Source organism: Gossypium hirsutum, chromosome D02, assembly GCF_007990345.1.
Source record: "Gossypium hirsutum isolate 1008001.06 chromosome D02, Gossypium_hirsutum_v2.1, whole genome shotgun sequence".
In the NCBI taxonomy this organism is placed as follows: domain Eukaryota; kingdom Viridiplantae; phylum Streptophyta; class Magnoliopsida; order Malvales; family Malvaceae; genus Gossypium; species Gossypium hirsutum.
This window is the reverse complement of record NC_053438.1, coordinates 70,430,929-70,453,878: the sequence shown is the minus strand read 5'-3', so window position 1 is coordinate 70,453,878 and position 22,950 is coordinate 70,430,929. Positions and strand designations below refer to the sequence as shown.

Below are 22,950 nucleotides of genomic sequence, written 5' to 3'. Positions count from 1 at the left end.
GAGGAAGAAAAGAAGCTAAATATCTTGGTTGGAATAACAAGTCAAAATCCACAAAGACAGCATCAAAATTGGTAGGACGGTGGAGTGATACCATGGTAATGTTTTTAGCCTATGCAAGTTGAGTATATAGTTTAGCCCCAACCTATAGGGACCTTACTATGCCATCACTAAATATCCTGCAACTAGACCCTCACTGTAAAGTCCGCAGAATTTCGATTTTAAGATTCATAATCGACGACGATTCCTTCGTGATGCCGGTCTGATCCATCGACGATGCAAAGATCTCGGGTTTTTCTTTTTTCTGGGATTTTTTTCAATGTGATCACACATTATTCTTTTGATGATTTACCCTATACCAACCAGCACTGGTTCACACAATAAGGTAATGGCCAGCTAGTGTTCAAGTTGCAAAGGGTTCTCACATTCACATAAAATGGGGGGCTCACAGTGATGATTGGTTGAAAGTTACTCCCCACAACTTTCATGGAATATTTATCATTCTTTGGCTAAGTGGTCCTTTTAGTCCAATTGTGTTTTTGCCCTTTTTTGCAATGATTTTGTTAATCATTTCAAGCCTTTCAAACTTCGTAAACTGCATCCACGGTGGTTGAATTATTAGTAAATTTACATTTTGGTCACTCAACTTCAAAAAGTTACAAAATTATCATTGAACTGTTAAAAAAATTTTATTTAAGTTACCGGGTTGTTTTTTTTTTTTAAGAAAAGACATGCTAGCAAGCTCCAAGCAACAATTCAATGATCAATACTGTGGATTAGTACCCATCGATGAGTTGAAGAACATACCTTAGTTCCAAGTCGATCTGACAGCCAATTTCGAATATTAGAGAAGAAAGTTGTTTGGATTTTGGTTTGCAGATTCGTAACGTTCAAAGTTATTTCATGAAAAAAATAAACTGTAGAAGAGAAGGAGAATGAGAGTTTTTAATCAGTGCAGACGGTGTGAACAGAGAAGGTTATAAAGCAACAATTTTAACAACCCAGTGATTTAAATAAAAACTTTTGAGTTTTGAATAGTTTATTAACCATTTTATAACTTTTTGAAGTTGAATAACCAAAATACAAACTTAATCACCTTGGGTGTCATTCACCCGAAAAAAATCTATTGGTTTTTTTTTGTGCTTTTTTTAAGTGAGATATTTTTTGGTTATATTAAAATTATTCGGATTAAAGAATTTATAAGAAGTGTTTGTAGCTTTATTTGTGTAAATTACGATATTAATATAATGCTTAGCCTTTAAGTTTTGTAATTACGTTCATTTTAGTATTTATACTCGTTTTTCAATTCACTTCGGTATAGATAAAAATTTGACAAATTTTTTTATTTTGATACTTGAATTTAGATTCCATTAAAGTATTATATTATCACACTTTTAAAGAATATAAGTTGAGATACTAAGATAACTTAATTACTAAGTTCATGTGCTAAAACGGATCAAAGAAACTCTACATGTTTCAAAACTTAATTATTAAATTCAAAGACCCCAAATTATAATTATTGTGGGGAATTTTTTTTTATTGGTGCAAAAGTTACAACTTACTTTGACTATATATAGCTTAGACTCGTGATAAGCGCTAAAATTAAAATATTTTAACCTCGTTTTTAATGCGTTTTTGGGAGATTATTCAATGTTAATTGTGAATTTTATGCTCCTAATCCTTTAAATTCATGTTTTTATAATTAATAGAGCATTTGGAAGCAAAAGAAGTGAAAAACGAGCAAAGATTGAAAAATTGGAGCAAGCTACAAGAGCCACACAGGATGACCCATTCCACACGGCCTTTTAGGTGATTTCTTTCCTGGGTATTATTTCGCTTCTTGGTTGTTAATCGATTAATTTCTTGAATCGTTCTTTGTCGTGTTTGTTAGTTAAATAATTTAGTTAATTTTAGTTTTTAAATCGATCACTCAAATTATTCGGTTAAATAGTAGAAAGATAATAATTACTAGTACTCTTAGTCTTTGTAGGAATGATATCTTTGCTCATCTTAACTATACTATTAATTGATAAATGCGTTTGCATTAGTCAAATTTTTAGTTAATTTCGTAGATATAAACTCAAGTGAGAAGAATAAAATTAGTGCCTTTTATGGGTTTTTTCCCTTTTCAATTTAATCTTTGAACAAAGTGAAATTTGGGAGAATGGAATATTTTTTTTCCCAATTGGTTGAATTATTTTATTTGCAAAGGGAAGGCCTAGGAAGGGGGGTGAAAACAAAAGGTATAGGGGTATATAGGAGGGAATATGCAAAGGCAAATGGCAATAATTGTATGAATATGACTTTAGGCATTTTTGGATTTAAATTGCAATTGCTGACGTGTTTTTTATTCGAAATTATCGTAACGAATATCATAAATCGTAAAATTATTATTGTTTTCTAATATTAATCTTATTATAAGTTTTTATCATATTTGTTCTTTTTTAAATAATGCTTGGAATTACTCATAGCTCTTCCACAACCTTAAATAGGAAGATAATGTATCTTAGCACAATCGAACCCACGACCTCCTACACTAACAATAACACCAATACCAATCGAATTAAAACTCAATCGGTAAAATCAATATTGTTAGATTAGGGTAGGGTTGTTATATAAATTCATATCACAAATTAAGTATATTTTGGGTACAATTGGATTGATTTTTTTTTTTTTTGTGATTCCCATTTCTAAGGAAAGAAGCATTGAAAAGTTGGTAGATACATGTATATATGTGGCTTATATAAAATGTAAAAGATGTGATGTAGCAAGAGGACACGAGCCCATGCAAATTGCAAATAGATAATGGATAAAATAATGAGATTAGTTGGAGATTTTAACCCTAAATTCTTATATTTGTTCATAATTTTTCATAGAAAATATGGGCGGAGTTAGAAATTGGTAAAAGTATCATGGAGATTTTTATATAAGAAATCAGATTGCATTTTACTTTCTTTACTTAAAAAATAAGTGAATTAATCAATATACGTTAAATCAAAGAGTAAATTCATCATTCTAATAAAAATTTCATTCATTTCTACTGTTAATAATTGTTTCTCGTACGTCAACAATGAGATGCACGTTATACCATGTCAATTTTAACAGTATGGTGAAGTTTTTAACAAAAAAGATTATACTGCTCCCTGATCTTACATACAATGATTAATTTACTCATTTTTAAGTAAAAAAAAAACTAAAATACAACCTGACTCTTAATATAAAGGTCTCCGTGATACTTTTATCTTAAAAATTCCTCTCGAAGAGACTAGATTTAAATTACAATTTGCTCTATGATCTCTAACGTTGTCCCTGTATTTGTCAAAAACATCAAATGATGATATCGTGAAAGTTTTTCATTTCATCATAATTAATCTCATCTAAATGGTTTCGAGTTATGAATTAGAGCATGGAAGAAGTATATATAATATATATATGGTATTGGAATTTTATACAAAAATTGTACATTGGTATTTTTCATCGTACATTGATTCTAATGTTGGAAGATTCAAAGAGACCAAAGCAAGATATGGTGGGGGGCAAAGATTCGTATGTTCTTATGCTGATCTTGTTCTGTCCTTTTCCCTAAAGTGCATATATAAAAGTCAATGACGGCTTCGTGTCTGTTTCGTTATTTTGTAATCAATATATCAGTTAAATTCTACTATTGATCCCTGTACTTTGCGAGAGTTATAGATTTAGTCCATGTACTTTTTGAATTTTGAAAGTTAAATCTTGACGCAAATGACATTTGTCAACCAATTAACTAGATATTTAATGAGTAATATGTGAAAATAATAAGTTGACATGGTATTACAAATTTGATAATATGTTCTTCATGTTAGATTTTTAAAATAGCAGAACTTAATGAATTTAATAGTTATCGTTTGGTGAGGATTGAATTTTAAAATTTGAAAAGTACAAAAACTAAAGAGGATCAAATTAAAGTGTAGAAATTAAATCCACAACTTTCGTAAAGTATATGGACCAATAACATAATTTAACCTATATTAGATGTTTTTTTTCTATGTGTAAATTGTGGATTTAGTCCTTGTATTTTAATTTGATCATTTTTAGTCCTTGTGCTTTTAGAAATTTAAAATTTTAGTCTAGATCAAATGTTAGGTTATTATTTTCACTTATTACTCACAAAAAACCAGTTAATAAATTTAACAACTGTTGTTTGCATTAAAATTGAAATTTCGAAAATTAAAAAATATAAAAACTAAGAGTGATTCAATTGGAGAATATGGACTAAATCTACAATCTTACACATAATACGGGACTAACTGTAAAATTTAATCAGATAAATTTAATTGCTACATCTTGTCAGGACTAAAATCTCAAAATTCGAAAAATATAGCCGGGTTTTGTGCCTGTGGCAGCCCCCTTTTTTCCGACCTCAACTCACTATTTCCTTTCTTCAACCATGCTCCTCTTTTCCTTTATCGTTTTCTTTACTATTCCGTTTATTTGCTTTGCTTTTTCTCTACTGCTTTCGCTTATAGTATGGCTTGAAGGGATTGGTGGTGGTGCTCCGTCTCCGGCATCTCTTAACTAGGGTTGACTCACTGTGCTTGTTCCACTCGTGGCTTTTATTGTTTTTACCTAGTTTGCTTTGGTGACCTTTCTTACTTTTGTCACAAACTTTCATTTTGATCCTCATACAAGAGTAATGGAGAATCTAAGAGTCAAAGAGAACAAATTTGCTTCGACATTTAATTTGGTACTTTGAATTTTTTTTAATGTTTTTTTTATAATAGTATATTTGTCAGGCAACATGATGTTGCTTAACCCGGATATCAAATTGTACTTTAAAGCTAAATTCAAGTGCCAAATTAGAATAAAAAATAATGTGCTAAATTAAACGTTGAAATTAAATTTAAGTACCAAATGATACCATTAATCTTATTTCCATATAAAGAATTTATTGGTGGTGTTTTAGACAGTGATGCAAAAACTTCAACCCAAACCTAAATTTTCTATAGTCCATATAATGGGCCTAATTGGGTTATTTTTGTCACACTCTTGGAGCCTCATCATTACTGCCGGACCTATAAGCCGGACAAAGATGTTCATGAGTTGAGTTAACATATACCGGACACATAAATCTTAACTCCGATTCAAAAATTGTGGTTAAATCTAATTTTAGATAATTAAATTTAATTTTAATGTTTAAAACGTTAAATTTAGCTAGCATAAAAATATTTAAAAGAAATTATAAAATTGTAAAAAAAATATAAAATAAATTTATAATTTCAAAATCAGAAGTTACGAAGGACAAAACCCTACAAAAACCATAGGTTTTAATAACAGCGCCGCCTTGCATGGGAGGAAGAGAAAAGGAAGTACTGAAAAATCCGCTGAGAGACCGCCGTACCGGCGTTGACAGCTAGCTCACCTTGGAAATTATTATTTATTTATTTAATCAATTTATTTATTTAAAGAAATGCTTATTTGTTTATTTTTCCACTCATCATATAAAAATAAAAAAGAAAGGTCACAAGCAATGAATTGAAAAGAAGGCATATACTTCATTCCACTTTTATGTTTTAAAACTCCTGATGATACAAGAAAAAATATCGATAGAAACCACACACTAACAAACAAACCCATTAAACCCTAAAATAAGAGCCGAAGCTCACTCAAATCCTAAAACGCCTTAACCTAAGCCCAAGAACCGCCGCCACCTGAGTAACGAGATCCACCGTCACCGTATCCACCACCATCACGGCGTCCACCTCCGTAACCACCACCTCCATATCCACCTTCACGGCGACCACCATATCCACCGCCTCCACGGTTGTACCCACCGTTTCCTCCAAATCCTCCACCACCACCGCCGCCGCCGCTTCGGCGAGATTGTGCTTCGTTGACGGTTATATTCCTTCCATCGAGACTCCGACCGTTCATTCCTTCAATAGCATCTTTCATAGATTTCTCATCACGGAAAGTAACGAAGCCAAAGCCTCTGGATCTTCCAGTCTCACGATCGTTAATGATCTGAGAAAAAAATAAATAAATCAACAAAATCTCAAAAAAAAACTAAAAATTGTTAGAATCGATCGATCTTCGGCCCAGAGGGTATGAAGATGGAACGTACCAGCGAGACTTTAGAAAACAGATTAGAATAGTAACAAGAGATTATCGAGTAGTAACACAAAATAACAGATCAAGGATCACAGATCATAGACATGGAGGCCCAGGTCGGGTTGGATTCGAGTCAGATCTGGAGTCCGATCACTGCGACAAACGGACCTTCGAATCGACGATCTCGCCGTAAGCACTGAAGGCTTCTTCGAGAGCACGGTCGTTGATGGTCCATGCGAGACCTCCGACGAAGCACTGGTACTCGACATCTGCAGAAGCCATGTGGGGAATGTAATAAAACCCTAGGGGCGGCAAAGGAAATAAAGGGAAAATGTAAAGGGTACTTTGGAGATAGAAGAGAATGAGAGATGAATTGATCTAGACCTAGTTTTTATAGAGGGAAAAAGAAGAGTGAGGTTAACTATGGTTACTTATTTTCTGGTTTGTTTGGTTGTAGGTTAATAATAATAATAATTATAATAATAATAATAGTATATGGTTGTTATTATTATTATGAGGTGAAATAATTAAAAAAAAATGAAATCATCCATGTAAATTCTCATTTATCGCATTATTATTGATCGGAATGGTTTAATCGATTATGTCCGGAATAGTTTAATCGATTATTTCAACTAATAAATATATATATGAAATAGTAAACTTCTAGTTTACCATTGCATAGTACAAACTAAAGGAGAAAGCGGTAGTTTTGTACTACAAAATTATTACCCAATATAATAGATTTAATTTATTAATTTTTTTAGAGCTTCGAATTAATTTTGTACATTTAATATATTATCTTTAGAACTCTTTTTGTTTTGTACGTTTTAACTTCCCGTGGTGATCAAAAGTACCACGACTATTCTTATGGTGGTTATTATTACGCCACCAATTTACATTCTCTTCAAGAAATGAATCAAATCTTATTAGATATATTTATATTCATGCTGATAAATTATTTATTTAAACAAAAATTAATGTCACAAAAATTTGAGCTCGAGTAATCAATCAAGCATGTTTGAAAGTCCCAAATAAAAGTAACATCGATTAATATGTTATCAAAAATCTAAATTTCAAAAGATATAAAATAATGCAACTCATATTTTTTAAAATATTATCATAAACTTTTTGCATGATTAACCGTCGAGAATAACTAGTTAGGTAATGTATAGAGACAAAACTAAATAAAACGTATGAATAAAAGACACATATTAAACATCAAAATCAGACATAATGTAAGGACTAGCAATTTTTTTCATATGCATCATTGCAAACGTGCATGAAATTCAACTCAAAATTCAACTGTTTATGTTCATTGATCTTTTCCTTTTAGAATTGTTTATGTCATTTCTCTACATAATTAATTAATGGAATAATATAAAGCGTATGAATTACCTTTGACAACTTTACAAAAGTAACAAGTTTCTCTGTACAGTAGGCAAAATATAAGATATTCGTAAAATCAAACCACACGAGTTTTTTTTATACTTCTTATGAAACAATTGATTAATACAAACAAGGTCCATAAAAATGTCAATGGCCAAATTAATATAGTAATTCTCATTTTGTAAGTTTATGAAAATGTTTTAAACTAAAACAATTTCAATAATTAAACATCACAACAATTAAACTTGAAATCCTAGATTAGAATCGACCCAAAAATCAATTTAGACACTCCTCAAAAATTGTCTTTACACACGTACGTGTATTGAAAATATTCAAATTCTATAGCCAATTTAAGAAGAGGCGTTAGGGGAACTCAATCTTTATTTGACTAAATTAAATCCGAACAATCATAAAATTCATTGATTTACCAACAATCATAAGTCTATTGGTTTATCAACACAAAATTGCATACTATAGAGATATAAATAAGTCAGTCAATATTCATTTTCAGTCGATTTAATATTTAAAGATGTTATTATTGAGAAAATAATGTAAAAGTAGAGATCTAATTAAGTTGATGCGTCTTTTTTGTTCAATGTTGAGACTTGATGAATTTATCAAGAAGTAAACAAATTAAACTCTAATAGTAGACTGTAAATCCAATCAAAATTTATCAATAGCAAACTTTGAGAGTAAATCTTATTTCCCCATTTCATATAGATAATGATATCAAAATTTTCACCATCATTGAGAATATAAAAATTAAAATAAGTTAACCAGAGAAATTACAATTCATCATGAATTAGCAAAAAATATAATTAGATATGAAACATTAAATAAAAGAAACTTCCTATAAAAACTTTGCATCTTGTCATCTAAGATATTGAAAATCATGGAAGATAAATTTGATAGTCAATAAAAAAACTATCATTCTGAGTAAGATCGTGTTGATAACGTATAATAAAACTAAAAGAATTATAGTATGAACAAGAGAGAAGAGTATATACAAATGTTAAAGGATAATTCTACTTTTATTTCAAATACCAAAAAATTAATGCATGCCCTCTATTTATAGGGCCTCAATCACCATAGGTCACAACCATACAATAAAGAATTAAAGGTACCCTTGCAACTTCCAACTTATCGTCATCGCATTTGATGGTCTTTTTCCAATAACTAGGCTCACTAGAACTCTCATCTGTTCCTCCTCGTCTCAAATCTCCCATTAGTTATGCCTAAACCGACATAAACTCTTCAAATCTTACTTTGAAATCGAGAGTTAATGTCTTTTGATCTCCTTCTCTGACTGTTCGATTGCTTGGGTTCTGAGGCGTGTTATTCTTCTCATTCTTGACATCGAACCCACTGTCAGGATCTGGAAGGAGAGCACTGAAGACTTAGTTCAATCGATCATCTTTCAAAACAACTTTTTTTTTTATGTTTTATTTTTTATTTAATTTATTCCTTTTTGTTTTTCAAGTTCTAGTTTAAGGCTTTTTCATTTTTCCTAATGATGGAGATTTGGGTTGTAGGCTGGATCAAAGAAATTCAAAGATTGCTTTCTATTTATCCTTACCCCATTCAACTAAAAGGACTTCAATGACTACTTTCAAACTAGTTTTTCCTTCTTTGATGGATTTGACTTTCCCAACTTATTATTAACACACTAAGAGAGGGGAATACAGATGACTAAAAGTCTAAAAAAATCCACCATTTAGGAAAAACACTAGTCTAGGATGAGGTATTAGGATATAGGGGAAAGGCTCCATTTTTGGTAGTTTTTCTAACGTTCAACCGACAATCTAGCCTATCAATAGAAAAACAAGCGGGGTTGATTCATCTGTAACTTTGGGTATGGATGTTGAAGGGTGGACAATGGTGTTGGTGGAATTAAGTTTGGGTTGATTTATGGTGTTTTATGAGGTTTTGATAATGGGTTTGAGATTGAGAGTGGAGGAGGGCACACCATTGGAATAGGCCAAAGCTTATGGCTTGCAAGCTTCCAACCATGAATTGACTTTTGCTAAAGATTTAGCGGAGCTAATGACAGGGGTGTAGCCATAAAATTTTGTTAGGAGGCCGAAATTAAATTGTAATTTTTATGATAGTAAAAATATAATTTCATCATTTTAATAACCTATATCTTTATAATTATTAAATGATTAAAATATTTTTTTATCATTTTTAGGGGGCAAACTGTAATTTTACCTTTATTAATTTAAAATTTTAAAAATTTTAAAAGATTTAAATGAAAAATTTGCCATTTTAGGGAGGTAGAGCCCCTGCCAACCCCTCTAACTACGCCCTTCAAATCTATCCTTCAATATCATGGAACATCTTTTTTTCTTAAAAATGAAATAAAAGATTATTTTGAAGAACAAGGAGTATCTCATTCTAGATTAAGACATCATTATAGGTTAAGACAGAAAATCATTTGGCATTCTGAAATGAATTAATGGAAAAACTGGTTAAGGAGCCATTACCAATATGATTTAATTCAAAATATATAGCTAAAATTAGTACCAAGACAATGGCGAAATAAAGTCAATCAACACTATCTGGCTCAAAACAAAGATTTAACAAAATGAGATTCTGATGAAAAAGAAAGATTAATTCATCGCGAAAAAAAAAGATTTTTAAGAGAACTCGTTACTGACTCAAGAATATAAATTAAATCAAGAATAAAAATATAAAAAATCTAATTTTAAAAAAATACTATGGATATGATTTTTTATCATATAAATCTATTAATTATGAAGATAAGAGGGATGATGATAAAATGGGTAAAGTTGGAGCACTCTTTGGAAATCGGGATAGATTTAAAAACATTTAATCTTTTTGGAGAGAGTTGGAATTTCCATATCATCATGATGTGGAAATTCTAATATTTAGATGGAAATTATATAAATTATTTATTAATTACAAAAATTTCAAGTGATTAAAATGATCAAATTATGCAACATGAGTGTTCATTTTACAATTTTTTTTATTTTCAACACTTGAATAAAAACTTATGAAAATTGGATGACCGGCTTTGCAATTTCCCCTTATTTTTTTGTTGACTACTTTTAGGATATTATCTATTCATCTAATTAGCTAATTTGAAAAATAATAAACGGCCATGATAATGACACCATTGAAGATAATATTCCAATCTCTTGCGACAAATCAAGATGATGATGATGATGATGACGAGGACGAGGACGACAAAGACACCATCCAATTTACTTTTCTTTTTTCTTATAATATATAAAAAAGGTCAAATTTTTAAAAGGTACTTGTACTATGTATTTCTTTTGGATTTAGTCTCTCTATTGTAGTTTGATCATTTATAGTTTGTTTACTTTTTCAAATATGTAATTTTTTTGGTTCTTAATTTTAAACTTAATCATTTTTAGTTCTTATATTGTTTCGATTTTGAATCCCCAATCATGAATTCATTAACTAAAATAAAGTAGCTTTTTGTAAGTATTACGTAGAGTTTGAACTAATAAAAATATAATTAAAATAAAATAAAAGTACATAGAGTTTGAATATGAATAAATTATTCCATTATCTCATCATTATCAAAACCCAACAAAAAGATTAAACTTAGTCAAAGGAAAGATGTATATTCAATAAGAATATATTTAAGATAAATAAATAAATAAATAATTCAAGCAAGCAAAAATCTCACAACCACCTACTCCTTGCATTGACTAAAAAACTTGAATAAAATTCAAAATAGGGTTAAAAATAAATAAATTTGGATGTAATTGCAATACATTTTATAAATATTATTAACAATAAATTTCACTAAATTGAGTATATTTTAAATTTTTAATACCTGGCTTTAATTTATGTTTCAAAATGTAATTAAAATTTTCCAATTTGATGGCATTAAAATTTCTTATAATTACGAGAAGATGTAATTACAATTTTAATAATTACATTTTTACATTTACTACTATTATAATATTATTAGTCTAAATAATTAAAATATTAATATATTATATATATATAAAAATTATTCCAATTAAAGGTGCTCATGAACTACGGTCGAGGGTTATTCCAAAAAAAAATTCAGACTAGAGCTTAAACTTGGTTTACCCAAAAGACATATTTTATTGTTTAAAATTTTAATAAAAATAATTTTTATTTAAATTTAATTATTAAAATAAAATTATTTTTATATTTATAATTAATTATAAAACAATAAAATGAGTTGAAAGTAATATTTTTAAAGGAAAAAAAATTGAGAATTTAAAATACAGGGATTAGAACTAAACTTGAGCATAATAAAGGGACTAAAACCAAATTTTACCCAAAAAATTTAAGGAAAAGTAAAACGTGTTTGCTTAAATAGCAAGAACAGATAATTCCAGCACCAAAACAACTGTTAAAAAATTAGGATCTTTCTGTATTTTTTTGGGTCAACAATTAGCAGTAAAGTGAGTTTCCGTAAACAAATTCAGCTTAAAGAATTCACGAAAAAAATCCCTTTTTTTCTTACAAAAACAATGAAAAAAAAGACAGAGAATGTAATGTTTGAAGCTTTGGTTATATAACCGGCTTTAAACGAGATTAACGGCGCCGGACCTGGTTCTGTCGTGAGACGAAAATGGTGCCACCGGTTCAGATTTCAATCCCCATCACCGGTTCAATCTCTTTTACTATTCCTTGTTTAATTTATTACCTTATTTTTTTATTGCTATTTCTCTGAAAGTTTCTATTTTTCTTTATGATAAGTTGATTTGTCAGTGCTTGAAAAGGAAAGAGACAGAGTGTTCAAAGTCCACCACTTTAGTTTTTGACCAACCTTGATTGATTAATTAATTAATTAAGATTTTTTTACTAATTATTGATTCAAACTTTCATTTTTGTCTATTTTGTCAACTGAAAGAATTGAGAAATTAAAAAACACACACAGGCACACACACAAAGTAGATGAAGAAAAGTTGATAGAGATTTGGACCAAAAAGAAAAAGTATGAGTTTTTGTGTAGCAAGGTAAGAGCTTTATTGGGTTCTAAGTAAGAAATTATTTTTATTATTAGTTCTTTTATTTTTGTTAAATTCTCATTGCATATTATGTATAGAAGATAATATGAGAATTGGGTTTAGGGTTTTATGAGCCATGGTGGATCAGAGAAATATAGGGGTAGCTTTAGTTTTATTTTATCTATTGTTGTTGTCGCTGTTGTTCAAGCCTACAGTCGAGCAGCGACTGAGTTCGAGTATCGAGTTTACAGCTTTGTTTGAACTTAGATCATCTTTGGGGCTTAAAAGTAGGGATTGGCCTAGAAAAGTTGATCCTTGTTCGAGTTGGAATGGTATACGATGTGAAAACGGTAGTGTTTTTGGGATTAACATATCCGGGTTTAGAAGGACAACTGTCGGTACACAAAACCCGCGGTTTGCCGTCGATTCCCTTGTGAATTTTACGCGTTTGGTCTCTTTTAATGCCTCTAAGTTCTTGCTTCCTGGTTCGATCCCGGATTGGTTTGGCCGACGGTTGTTGACACTACAAGTGTTGGATCTCAGGTCTTGTAATATCACTGGTGTTATACCTTCGAGTATTGGGAATTTGAGTAACTTGAGTATTCTGTATTTGTCGGATAATAGGCTTACCGGGGCGATTCCTTCGAGTTTGGGTCGATTGTTAAGCCTTTCAGTTCTTGATCTTTCGAATAATTTGCTTACCGGGTCGATTCCTCCTGGCATTGGGGCACTTTCGCAACTACAAATTTTGAATCTTTCTAGCAATAGTTTAAGGTTTTCGATACCTGCACAACTTGGTGACCTCGATAGCTTGGTTGACCTTGATCTCAGCAGTAACAGTTTGTCAGGGTTGGTACCGGAGGATCTTAGTGGTTTACGGAATTTGCAGAGAATGGTCTTAGGGAACAACGGTCTCACTGGGTTGTTGCCGGTCAATTTGTTCCGATCTCCAAGTTTGTTGCAGGTTATAGTCCTTAGAAACAATAGTTTCACTGGTGAACTCCCTGAAGTAATATGGTCAATATCAGGGTTGAACCTGCTCGATATCTCTCAGAATAACTTCACCACCGAGCTGCCGAATTTTGCTTCGTATGATAATGCCACTGCTGCAGTACTCGACATTTCCGGGAACAAGTTTTATGGAAGTCTCACGACTGTACTCAGACGGTTCAGTTCTATGAATTTGTCGGAAAACTATTTTGAAGGCAGTGTTCCAGATTTTGTGCTTGGCAATGCATCTCTCGGTACTAATTGTCTCCAAAACGTGTCAAATCAGAGGACTTTGACAGATTGTGTATCATTCTATGGCGAGAGGGGCCTGAGTTTCGATAATTTCGGGCCTCCACCTCCCGAAAGTGGGAAGAGTAACAGCAACAGAAATAGAATTATATTGGCTGCGGTTTTAGGCGGAGCCGGATTTATCATGCTACTAACGTTGTTTCTATTGCTAGTCCTACGTGTCCATACACGAAGGAGAGTAAGTCATAGAGGGATTGATGTAGGACAAGTCTGTGCTGAAACAACACCTCCTTCGCCTGGATTAGCTATTAATTTTTCGAGCCTAGGTGATCTATTTACGTATCAGCAACTTCTTCAAGCCACCGGTAATTTCACTGAAGCGAACCTCATCAAGCACGGCCATTCTGGGGATCTCTTCAAGGGTATCTTAGAAAGTGGGCTTCCTGTTGTCATCAAAAGGGTTGATTTGCAATCGATTAAAAAGGAAGTGTACTTATCAGAATTGGATTTCTTTAACAGATTTACGCATACACGACTGGTTCCCCTATTGGGACACTGCTTGGAGAAAGAGAACGAAAAATTATTGGTTTATAAATATATGCCGAACGGGGACTTGTTGAGTTCTTTGTACAGGAAAATCAATTCAGAAACTGATGGTTTACAGTCGTTAGATTGGATAACAAGATTGAAAATCGCTATAGGAGCTGCCGAAGGCCTTTCTTATCTTCATCATGAATGCACACCACCGATCGTCCATAGGTATTTTTTTCAGCTTCCCTTTTTTTATGCTTAAATTTCCGAATTTAGTTGCGCTTTATGTAGGCAAACTATCGTATGATGAAGATTTTGTATGTTTCCGTGTTTATAAATCTGCTTTGTATCAACAATATGTTCTTTTTTATGTTGTTGAAGAGATGTTCGAGCTAGTAGTATACTCCTCGATGATAAATTTGAAGTACGACTAGGGAGCTTGACCAAGTTCTGTCTTCAAGAAGACGATGGCCGTCAAAATGGAATTACAAGATTACTGCAGTTGCCACGGTGAGTATTCTGTAGGGTCGTCCTTGTTCACATGATGAATTTATCTACGTTCCTGTTTTTGAATTTTTATTGTTCCGAACAAAATCTATCAAGTTTTACTTGATAAAGGGTTTCATACAGCTTTTCTTTGTTGCATGCAGGTCATCGCCGGAACGGGGTTCTTCAGGTACGTGTACTTTTTGTTTGTAAAAGTTCAAGCTTATTTAGATCTCGATCACCATTCATTGATTTCTTATCGTATTAGGCCCAATGTGTTTGTTCCATCTCTTATATGGTCGCATGTATAGGAACCAGCACCTATTGCCGTGATATCCTTGAGCTTTTGCTGAAATTTCCTTTTTTATTTGTAAAATGGCTAGATTCTTCTACGGCATTATGTGCATATGATGTTTACTGCTTCGGGATGGTTTTACTTGGACTGGTAACTGGTAACTTAGACATGAATGCATCAAGTGAAACCGAGATGAAGGAATGGTTAGAACAAACACTACCATATATCAGTATATATGATAAAGAACTTGTGACAAAAATTTTAGACCCGTCTCTTCTCGTGGACGAGGATCTATTGGAAGAAGTCTGGGCCATGGCCATCATGGCTAGATCATGTCTCAACTTGAAACCGTCTAGGCGACCCCTAATGAGATACATTCTCAAAGCTTTGGAAAATCCATTAAGGGTAGTTAGGGAGGATCATTCAAGCTCCGCAAGGCTTAGAACAACATCCTCTAGAGGTTCATGGAACGCTGCTCTTTTCGGTAGCTGGCTTCGAAGCTCTTCCGATATAGCAGCCTCCACCACTAGAGCTGAAGGTGGAGCCGACCATACATCTTCCCATAAACACCATTCGAAGGAGATATTCATATTCCCCGAGCCACCACCACAAGAAACCGAAAGACTCCCGTCGTAACTAGCAGATAAGATTTATTTTGTTTCTTTTATTCTTTTTTGTTAATGAGACCTTTTGGCTGGTACCCGACAAGGTAAATCGGGATTCCAATATGCACATATACGATTGTTTTTTTTCAGATTCGATTTTCGACAGCTTGTTTTCAGGGTTTAAGACAAGCTTTTTACAGTTCAATCTGTAATTGATCTTTGTTTTTTTTGTTATGTAAATTGTTTGGATTACAAATTGAGAAAAAGAGTGTTATTTATATGGTCATGAAATTGGTGATACAAGTGTATCCACACACACACACACATATATATATATAAAGGATATAAACAAACAGACATGCATTACTATTCCATTGAAAGATACAAAGGAGATAAACAGACAAACATGGATTCCATTGAAAGATCCGTTAATAACAATTAGAATTGACAATTTTTTAAAAAAATAAGGAGATAAGAGGTTCCACCGAGATGTGAACTCGGGTTACTGGATTCAGAGTCCAATGTCCTGACCACTAGACCCTGGAATCATCTGATGTCACGGTTTATTTATTTATAATAACAAAGAAAAGTAACGTTTCCCAATCTAACCCCCCCCATCCACCACCGCACCTCACCTTGTCCCCCATACTCATAAGTCAAAAGTCACCTCTCTCCACCTGAAACAACATATTCATTATACAATGCTCCGACACTCCATTATGTAAAGCAATAAATAGTTAGTCTACCTGCTCCAGACATAAGGGTTGAGGAGAAAACTGCTCGACACAAGTAAAATTTTGAAGAAACATTTTAAGCTTTAAGAACGACAGTAGGTTTGATCCAAATAAAGAAGAACATTGCCCTTTTTTTTTTTTTCCTGTTTTCTTCAAGTAAATCCTAAGTTAAAGATGTTAGCATTTCCATTTGAACTCCATTTTTGCTATGAAGAGAAATCAGAAAGACGAGCATGTTTCATGTTGGGTGTATGGAGAGATAGGGCTGACATGTAAGAAATATCTATATGGCATAATTTTATTGGAGGAACGTTTTGCAATTGGATTGTGCAGTTCTTGTGATGTAATTTCTATTAATCCATCCGATTGGTTTCTTGAACATTAAAAATGCAAGAAATAAATTAAAAAAAAAACCACTTCAATTAGTTTAATGGTAGTTTTTAACTTTAATTCTCAAACAGTTTGGTAGTCAATTAGTCTAACCTCTCTTTTCAAATCACTATCTCCATCAATTTTCAATCCAATTGACTTACTTCGGTTTAAACAACTTTGCTTTTGAATTTACCAAAATATGAATTCAATTTGGTTATAAAAGTAATAACTTGAATTTTCCAACATGAATAAAAAATATTTGAATCTAAAATGATCTGAAAATGAAATAATTTGAGTTTGAAATTATTTTAATCCAAAAAATTTCAATTTGTAAAATTGAAATGATTTGAAATTCAAAATAATCTAAATTCAAAACAACCCGAACCAAAAAATAATTTATATTGAAAAATCAAACTAACCAACTCATATAACCCGAACCGAAATAACGCAAATTTAAGAAAACCTAAAACAACCAGACTTTAAATTGACACTAATCTAAACTCAAAATGATATGAAAATTTTAAAACCCTATTTACTTGACCAAGGAATGGCAACGAGTTTTTTTAACTCCACATGAGGGATTAAAAATTCACGAAAATATGAAAAAGGAAATACATGGTGATCATTTAATCCCAACTCCACCATCAGTATATCAAATAATAATACACAAATCAGAAAAATCTTGTCACTTCTCATTTGGCAAAGTTTTACAAATTGAAAATTTGTTCCCTGAACCTGGGATTTCCACATGATTCATTTATCCATCATTGCATTAAAATGTAGCAAAAACAAAATAATTCATATCATAGATTCACAGTGTCAATGCCCTAAAAACATGGTATATGCCATTGCAAGAACATGCATGTATCATTTTATTTTCAGCAACTGAGCAAGAAAAAAAGTAGAGGAACAACATCAGCGATAAAGGCTTTCGGATCTGAGATTCTCTGCGATCTCAGTTTCCCAACGGTCACCATTCTCGAGCAGCTTCTCTTTGTCATATAGAAGTTCCTGCAAGATCATTGACAATAACAAATTTTACTTCAACTTGCAAGGGATAGTAGCTGTTTATGATTTAATTAAAAAGAAGATGAACCTCATGAGTCTCGGTGGCAAATTCAAAGTTCGGTCCTTCAACAATCGCATCAACAGGACATGCCTCTTGGCAAAGTCCACAATAGATACACTTGGTCATATCGATGTCGTACCTGAAAAATTGAACTGATGTCAGACAAAGGAGACAACAATAACAGAAGAAGAAGAGAGACGATGCACCTTGTTGTCCGACGACTTCCGTCCTCTCGTTCTTCAGCCTCTATTGTGATTGCCTGTGCTGGACATATCTATTAAACCACAACCACTTCATGAGAAATAAATCGTGATAGTAAATCCATATAAGTAAACTTCAATAGCAAATACGAGCACGGTTTCACCAGGTCCAAACATTTGCAGATTGCAGACGTGGCTCCCTTCTATAAGCAGTGGGAGTAATAGAGATAACTCAAAGAAAATATAGTAAAGGAATCGATTAAGTGACCATAATATCTGTTTAAATGTCAGTATTTCAATCTAAAGCAAAATACAGACTCAAAAGTTAAAGCCCACAGGCAATGCCATGATGGTATTATTCCCACCCAATAAAAGAAGCAATTTAGATAATGGGGTCAATAAGATGAAGCTTCAACTTACAGCTTCACAAAGTTTACAAGCAATGCAACGTTCCTCTCCAGTTGGATATCGGCGGAGAGCATGCTCCCCACGAAAACGAGGGCTCAATGGACCCTTCTCAAAAGGATAGTTAATCTGCAGAAGAGAAGCCATGTTAGTATCATAATTCATGCATTTGCTTCAATGTCCACTCCACCCCCACCCCCAAAGAGAAGGAAATAAAAAGACACTTACAGTAACTTTTCTTTCAAAGAAGTACTTGAGTGTCAACATGAGACCCCTAACCATTTCAGTTAGAAACAATGTGTTTATGCTTCGCTCGAAAACTGCAATTCAGCAGAGCATAACAAACCATTATTCCCTAAAATAAACCATGTAACAAGTTACGGAAAGCAAAACATTTCAGTGCTTTAAATTACCAGAACTCCAGTCCTTCGAAATCTCCTTTGCAAGCTGCTCTCTTTCTTCATCATCTACAGTTTATACACATGAAAACATAAATGAGCCAAGACATCTAAATATTAAGTAAAATCAAACATCTAGGCTAGTGAACATGCATTGAAAAAAAGCAGTAATAGGCACGTCTTAGAGTGGTTTTTGAGTAGAATGGTGCCAGAAAAAAAAAAACATGGAAGCACTTATTCCCCATTGCAGGCTGTTTCAAAATTCAAAACATCTCTCAGTCTCTCCAGATTAATAGCAAAAATCATTCGTCATAATTCATATTCTTAACTTTACATCCATCCTCCAAAGAGTTCTCAAATACTTCCCCTTTCAAAATAACGAGATTTATAATAAAAATGAATTACATAGAGGGAGTAGAGCAACCTTTCATGGTGCCATAGGAGTGTGCACCGAGTCGCAGCCCATAGTGTTGTGATGAACCCTGCAACGCTTGCCCTGACAAAGCCTATTCATACATAACAAAGTAATCAGTAAAACAAAGAACCCTAGAAAATCAGAACGATGCCTGATAACACTGAATCAATAAAGTGAAGTTAATATAGCATTTTCAGTCGACAGGTAAAGCAATTAAAACAGCAAATTTTAATATTACAAACAACGTAGATAAATTCTCTAACCTAAACTTTTACCTACGCAGCCTTGCCCTTTTCCTTAATTCATTTCCTAAATTAAATCACCGCATGCCAGAAAAATCCTAACATTCTAATTCCCCTAGCCTATATCAACGGAAATGGAGAATTTATAATCGATTCCATGAAATTACAAATCTAGGGTTTAAGTGAAACGAAAATTTTCAAAAAAAAAAATAAAGAGGAGAAAAGTGAGTTCTTATTACGAGATGTCGAGCTCTGAGAGCGGTGAGAGAGTTGCGAGCGAAGATCGCAGCCATTGATTTTCTTTTCGTTGTTGGTTAATCTAACGGTACTTGAAGACGATTAAGGTCTTCGCCGATCGGACTGTAAAACCAAGCTACAGGAGAACCTGCTCGTTAATTGGGGGTTTATTTCCAGTTTTCAGATCATTTTGGGATGACAAATAACGACATCGTTTCAGTGATCCAATTGCAAGCCTATTGCTCCTTTGAGATTGGGCCAGGGCCTGTAGAATAAATTTTTTTAGTAAATAACACAAAGGATATTAAATTATTAATAACCTTATATTTTAGTTACTTAACTTTAAAAAATTATAAAAATATTACTGAACTATTTGAAACTTTTATTTAACTCATTGGGTTATTAATTTTTTCTAAAATCTAGAAAGTTAACTCTAAGCAATGATTTAACGATCAATAAAGTGGGTTAGTACCTATCAATGAATAGAAAAATATACCTTAAATCTAAGTTAATATGAGCTGGATATTGAAAAACATCGTGATGTTTAAAGTTATTTCACATGAAAAAATTAATAAAAATTTGCGAATAGAGAAGACAATATATCAGCAATTTTAACAATTCAATGACTTAAATAAAAATTTACGAATAATTCAATGATCATTTTGTAACTCTTTAAAATTAAGTGATCAAAATGTAAACTTACTAATAGTTCAGTGACCCGTTTCTCAATCAGCGCCCACAGAGGCTCGGGGTTCAGTTACGCCGTCGTTTAAGATCTAAAATCTCGAATCTGAATTATAGGGTTTAAGGATGAACTTGGCCCCCTAATTCTTCGCCTCTGGTTTTCAGTTTCACCAGCCAGAAGACCAAGCAAGCAAGAAAATGACGTCGTTTTGCAGGTCAGCATTAATGGCGGCTTCTAGATCCCTCTCTTCTCGACCCAAATCCCTTACTTTAAGAACCCTAACCCCAAAACCCATTTCTTCTCCTTTCTCTTCTCCATCAACAAGAACCCTCCCTTGCGCTTCAAGGTACTTTCTTTTTCAATTTTCCGTCTAAATTTTGTGTCAAATTCTTAACTTTCCTTTCGGTTTGAAGGATCGTATCGGCGTTGGGAGGAGTAGAGTCGATGATGCCACTTCATAGTGCCATTGCTTCTGCTCGATTACAATCAAGCATCGCCGTTGATTCTTCCTTCTGGAGCTGGCTCTCTCAAGGTTCATATTTTTATTTTTTTGGATTTTTTCCTTAATTTTTCATGAGCATTAATTCTCATTTTTGTTTACTTCCCTAAGTTCCATTCGATGTTTTTTCAAGAACCCAAAGTAGAGATTTTAGATAGAAAATGATTTTTGTGTTGCTCTTAGTTATAATTTTTATGAGGAAATATATAAATAAAAAAAGGTGAATGGACCTGATAGGCCTTCTATTATAGGGACCTGATCAAATTAGTCCCTCTACTACTAAATAGATCAATATAGTCTCTGAACTACTGAAAAGAATCAAATAAGGTCAAGTCATTTACTGCTTTTTATGGTTTTGTAAATGAAATCTTTTGTTTGGAATTGAACAGCAATTAATAATAAATTTCAAGATATTCTTTATATAGTAAACTTATCTCTGTTACAATTTGGACTTATTTGATCCTTTTTAATATTATAAGGACTAAATTGATCCTTTTAATAATAGAGGGACTAATTTGATCTAGTCCCCATAAAAAATACAATAATTTTGAGCAATACACTAACTTGCTTTCCTACTTTATGCAAAAATAGGACTTGCAACACCATTGTGACAAAGCTGGATCCTTTGTTGGACAATGAAAGGCATATGATCTTTTTTTTTATAGAAATCTATGTCAATGGAAATCAAATTGTTCAAGATTTTGTCTTTGTATTCTGAAATTATGCATTTAACTTTTAGGGTCTGCAGTTTTTTTCCTTTACTATTTGTTTCGAATCCCGAGCTTCTTTATGATGGGTTGAATGATAGGGATGATATACTGTTTTTGCTTTGGTATTCAAATTTGTTCAAGATAATGGGATTTTTCTTGCTGATGTTTCTATGTGATGAATTTGTTAGTCCTTCCATATGGTTTTGAGGAATTACTGTCCAGTGTCCATATCGAAATCCTTGTATTTAAGTGATTCAGTCTTTAATTGCTTGCAAAGTGAATTCCTTAGACCTTGCTTATTCCAATATAACATTGCTATATAGCAACTCTCATCTCCATTTATTGCATGCTTTTTGTTGTCCCTATGTGATGAATCTGTTAGGCCCTCCATATGGTTTTGAGGAATCACCGTCCAGTGTCCGTATCGAAATCCTCGAATTTAAGTGATGCTCATCAGTCTTAAATCACTTTCAAAGTGAAGTCCGTAGACCTTGCATGTTCCAAACCTAGAATGTTATTGCAGTTTTACGATATACCTTTCCTATACACTTCCATCTCCATATATTGCATGATGAATCTGTTAGGCTGTCGATAGGTATTTAAGGAATCACTGTACAGTGTCCATATCAAAATCCTCATATTTAATTGATGCTCATCAGTCTTCGATGTTCTTAGACCTTGCTTGTTCCTAACCTAGGCTGTTCTTGCGGATTTTGTAATATACCCTTTTATTGCATGCTTTTCTCTTTCAACTTGCTTCATACTTTTATTCTAATCAGCAGAGATCGAAAAGATATTTCGGCCAAGCTTTTCTTCCTATTGATTATCTTCCATTTTTCTTCCTTGTGTCCTAGACTTCGCGGTTCCTCGGTGACAACAGTGAGAGCTTCCATTATTCCAAACCTAACTGTCTTGCAGTCAACCAGCTGTTCGTTTTCGCCCCTTTTCTGCATTTCTCATCTCTTTGCTGGAATCATTTTCTACCTGTGGCAGAAATTGAGTTTTCTTTTCTTTTCCTTTCCCCCAGACACATTGAGGAGACATTGTATATTGTCACATTTGACTGTTTGTATCCGAATATGACGATTTTATTTACTTGTGGACAAAAAATTGAAAATTGAAGGCAAATGCAGTGCCATTTACATGTGTTTTTGGTGTTGTTTCAAAACGGTAAAGGTTAATAATGTTTTTAGTTTCAGTACTTGTTTCATAATCCATTGATCGAATATTTATCGAATATTTGATGTTTTGTCAGTGCATAAGTAATGAATAATAACATACCACATCATATATTAGTACTTGTAAATAAATATAAATAATATTTTTTTTGAAAATACAAATAATTTTATTTAAATATAATTAAACGTTATAAAACAGAG

At 32.6% G+C, this 22,950-nt stretch overlaps 4 protein-coding genes across 5 annotated transcripts; 2 read left to right on the top strand and 2 right to left on the bottom strand.

The window, feature by feature from the left end:
* Positions 1-5,508: 5,508 nt before the first annotated feature.
* Positions 5,509-6,478, bottom strand: LOC107908782 (glycine-rich RNA-binding protein GRP2A). Its single transcript, XM_016836048.2, has 2 exons — positions 6,253-6,478; positions 5,509-5,997 (listed from the first exon to the last, which is right to left on the bottom strand). Exons 1-2 carry the CDS (start codon positions 6,364-6,366, stop codon positions 5,662-5,664), a joined length of 450 nt encoding a protein of 149 aa, XP_016691537.1. The 5' UTR covers positions 6,367-6,478; the 3' UTR covers positions 5,509-5,661.
* Positions 6,479-11,835: 5,357 nt separating this feature from the next.
* LOC107908781 (probable LRR receptor-like serine/threonine-protein kinase At2g16250) lies at positions 11,836-15,883 on the top strand. Its single transcript, XM_041089240.1, has 4 exons — positions 11,836-14,447; positions 14,601-14,729; positions 14,870-14,895; positions 15,089-15,883. Exons 1-4 carry the CDS (start codon positions 12,586-12,588, stop codon positions 15,634-15,636), a joined length of 2,565 nt encoding a protein of 854 aa, XP_040945174.1. The 5' UTR covers positions 11,836-12,585; the 3' UTR covers positions 15,637-15,883.
* Positions 15,884-17,382: 1,499 nt separating this feature from the next.
* On the bottom strand, positions 17,383-20,501 carry LOC107908780 (NADH dehydrogenase [ubiquinone] iron-sulfur protein 8-B, mitochondrial). Its single transcript, XM_016836047.2, has 9 exons — positions 20,381-20,501; positions 19,680-19,942; positions 19,208-19,289; positions 18,799-18,852; positions 18,614-18,705; positions 18,401-18,514; positions 17,987-18,054; positions 17,808-17,919; positions 17,383-17,722 (listed from the first exon to the last, which is right to left on the bottom strand). Exons 2-9 carry the CDS (start codon positions 19,731-19,733, stop codon positions 17,627-17,629), a joined length of 672 nt encoding a protein of 223 aa, XP_016691536.1. The 5' UTR covers positions 19,734-19,942; positions 20,381-20,501; the 3' UTR covers positions 17,383-17,626.
* On the top strand, positions 20,454-22,715 carry LOC107908779 (protein NONRESPONDING TO OXYLIPINS 2, mitochondrial). Of its 2 annotated transcripts, none has more exons than XM_016836045.2 (3): positions 20,454-20,708; positions 20,776-20,894; positions 22,426-22,715. In XM_016836045.2, the coding sequence occupies exons 1-3, from the start codon at positions 20,560-20,562 to the stop codon at positions 22,443-22,445; spliced, it is 288 nt and encodes a 95-aa protein (XP_016691534.1). In that variant the 5' UTR covers positions 20,454-20,559; the 3' UTR covers positions 22,446-22,715. The 2 variants fall into 2 exon arrangements, with proteins under 2 accessions (XP_016691534.1, XP_016691535.1); XM_016836046.2 differs by lacking the exon at positions 22,426-22,715 and adding an exon at positions 21,453-21,765.
* Positions 22,716-22,950: the final 235 nt, after the last annotated feature.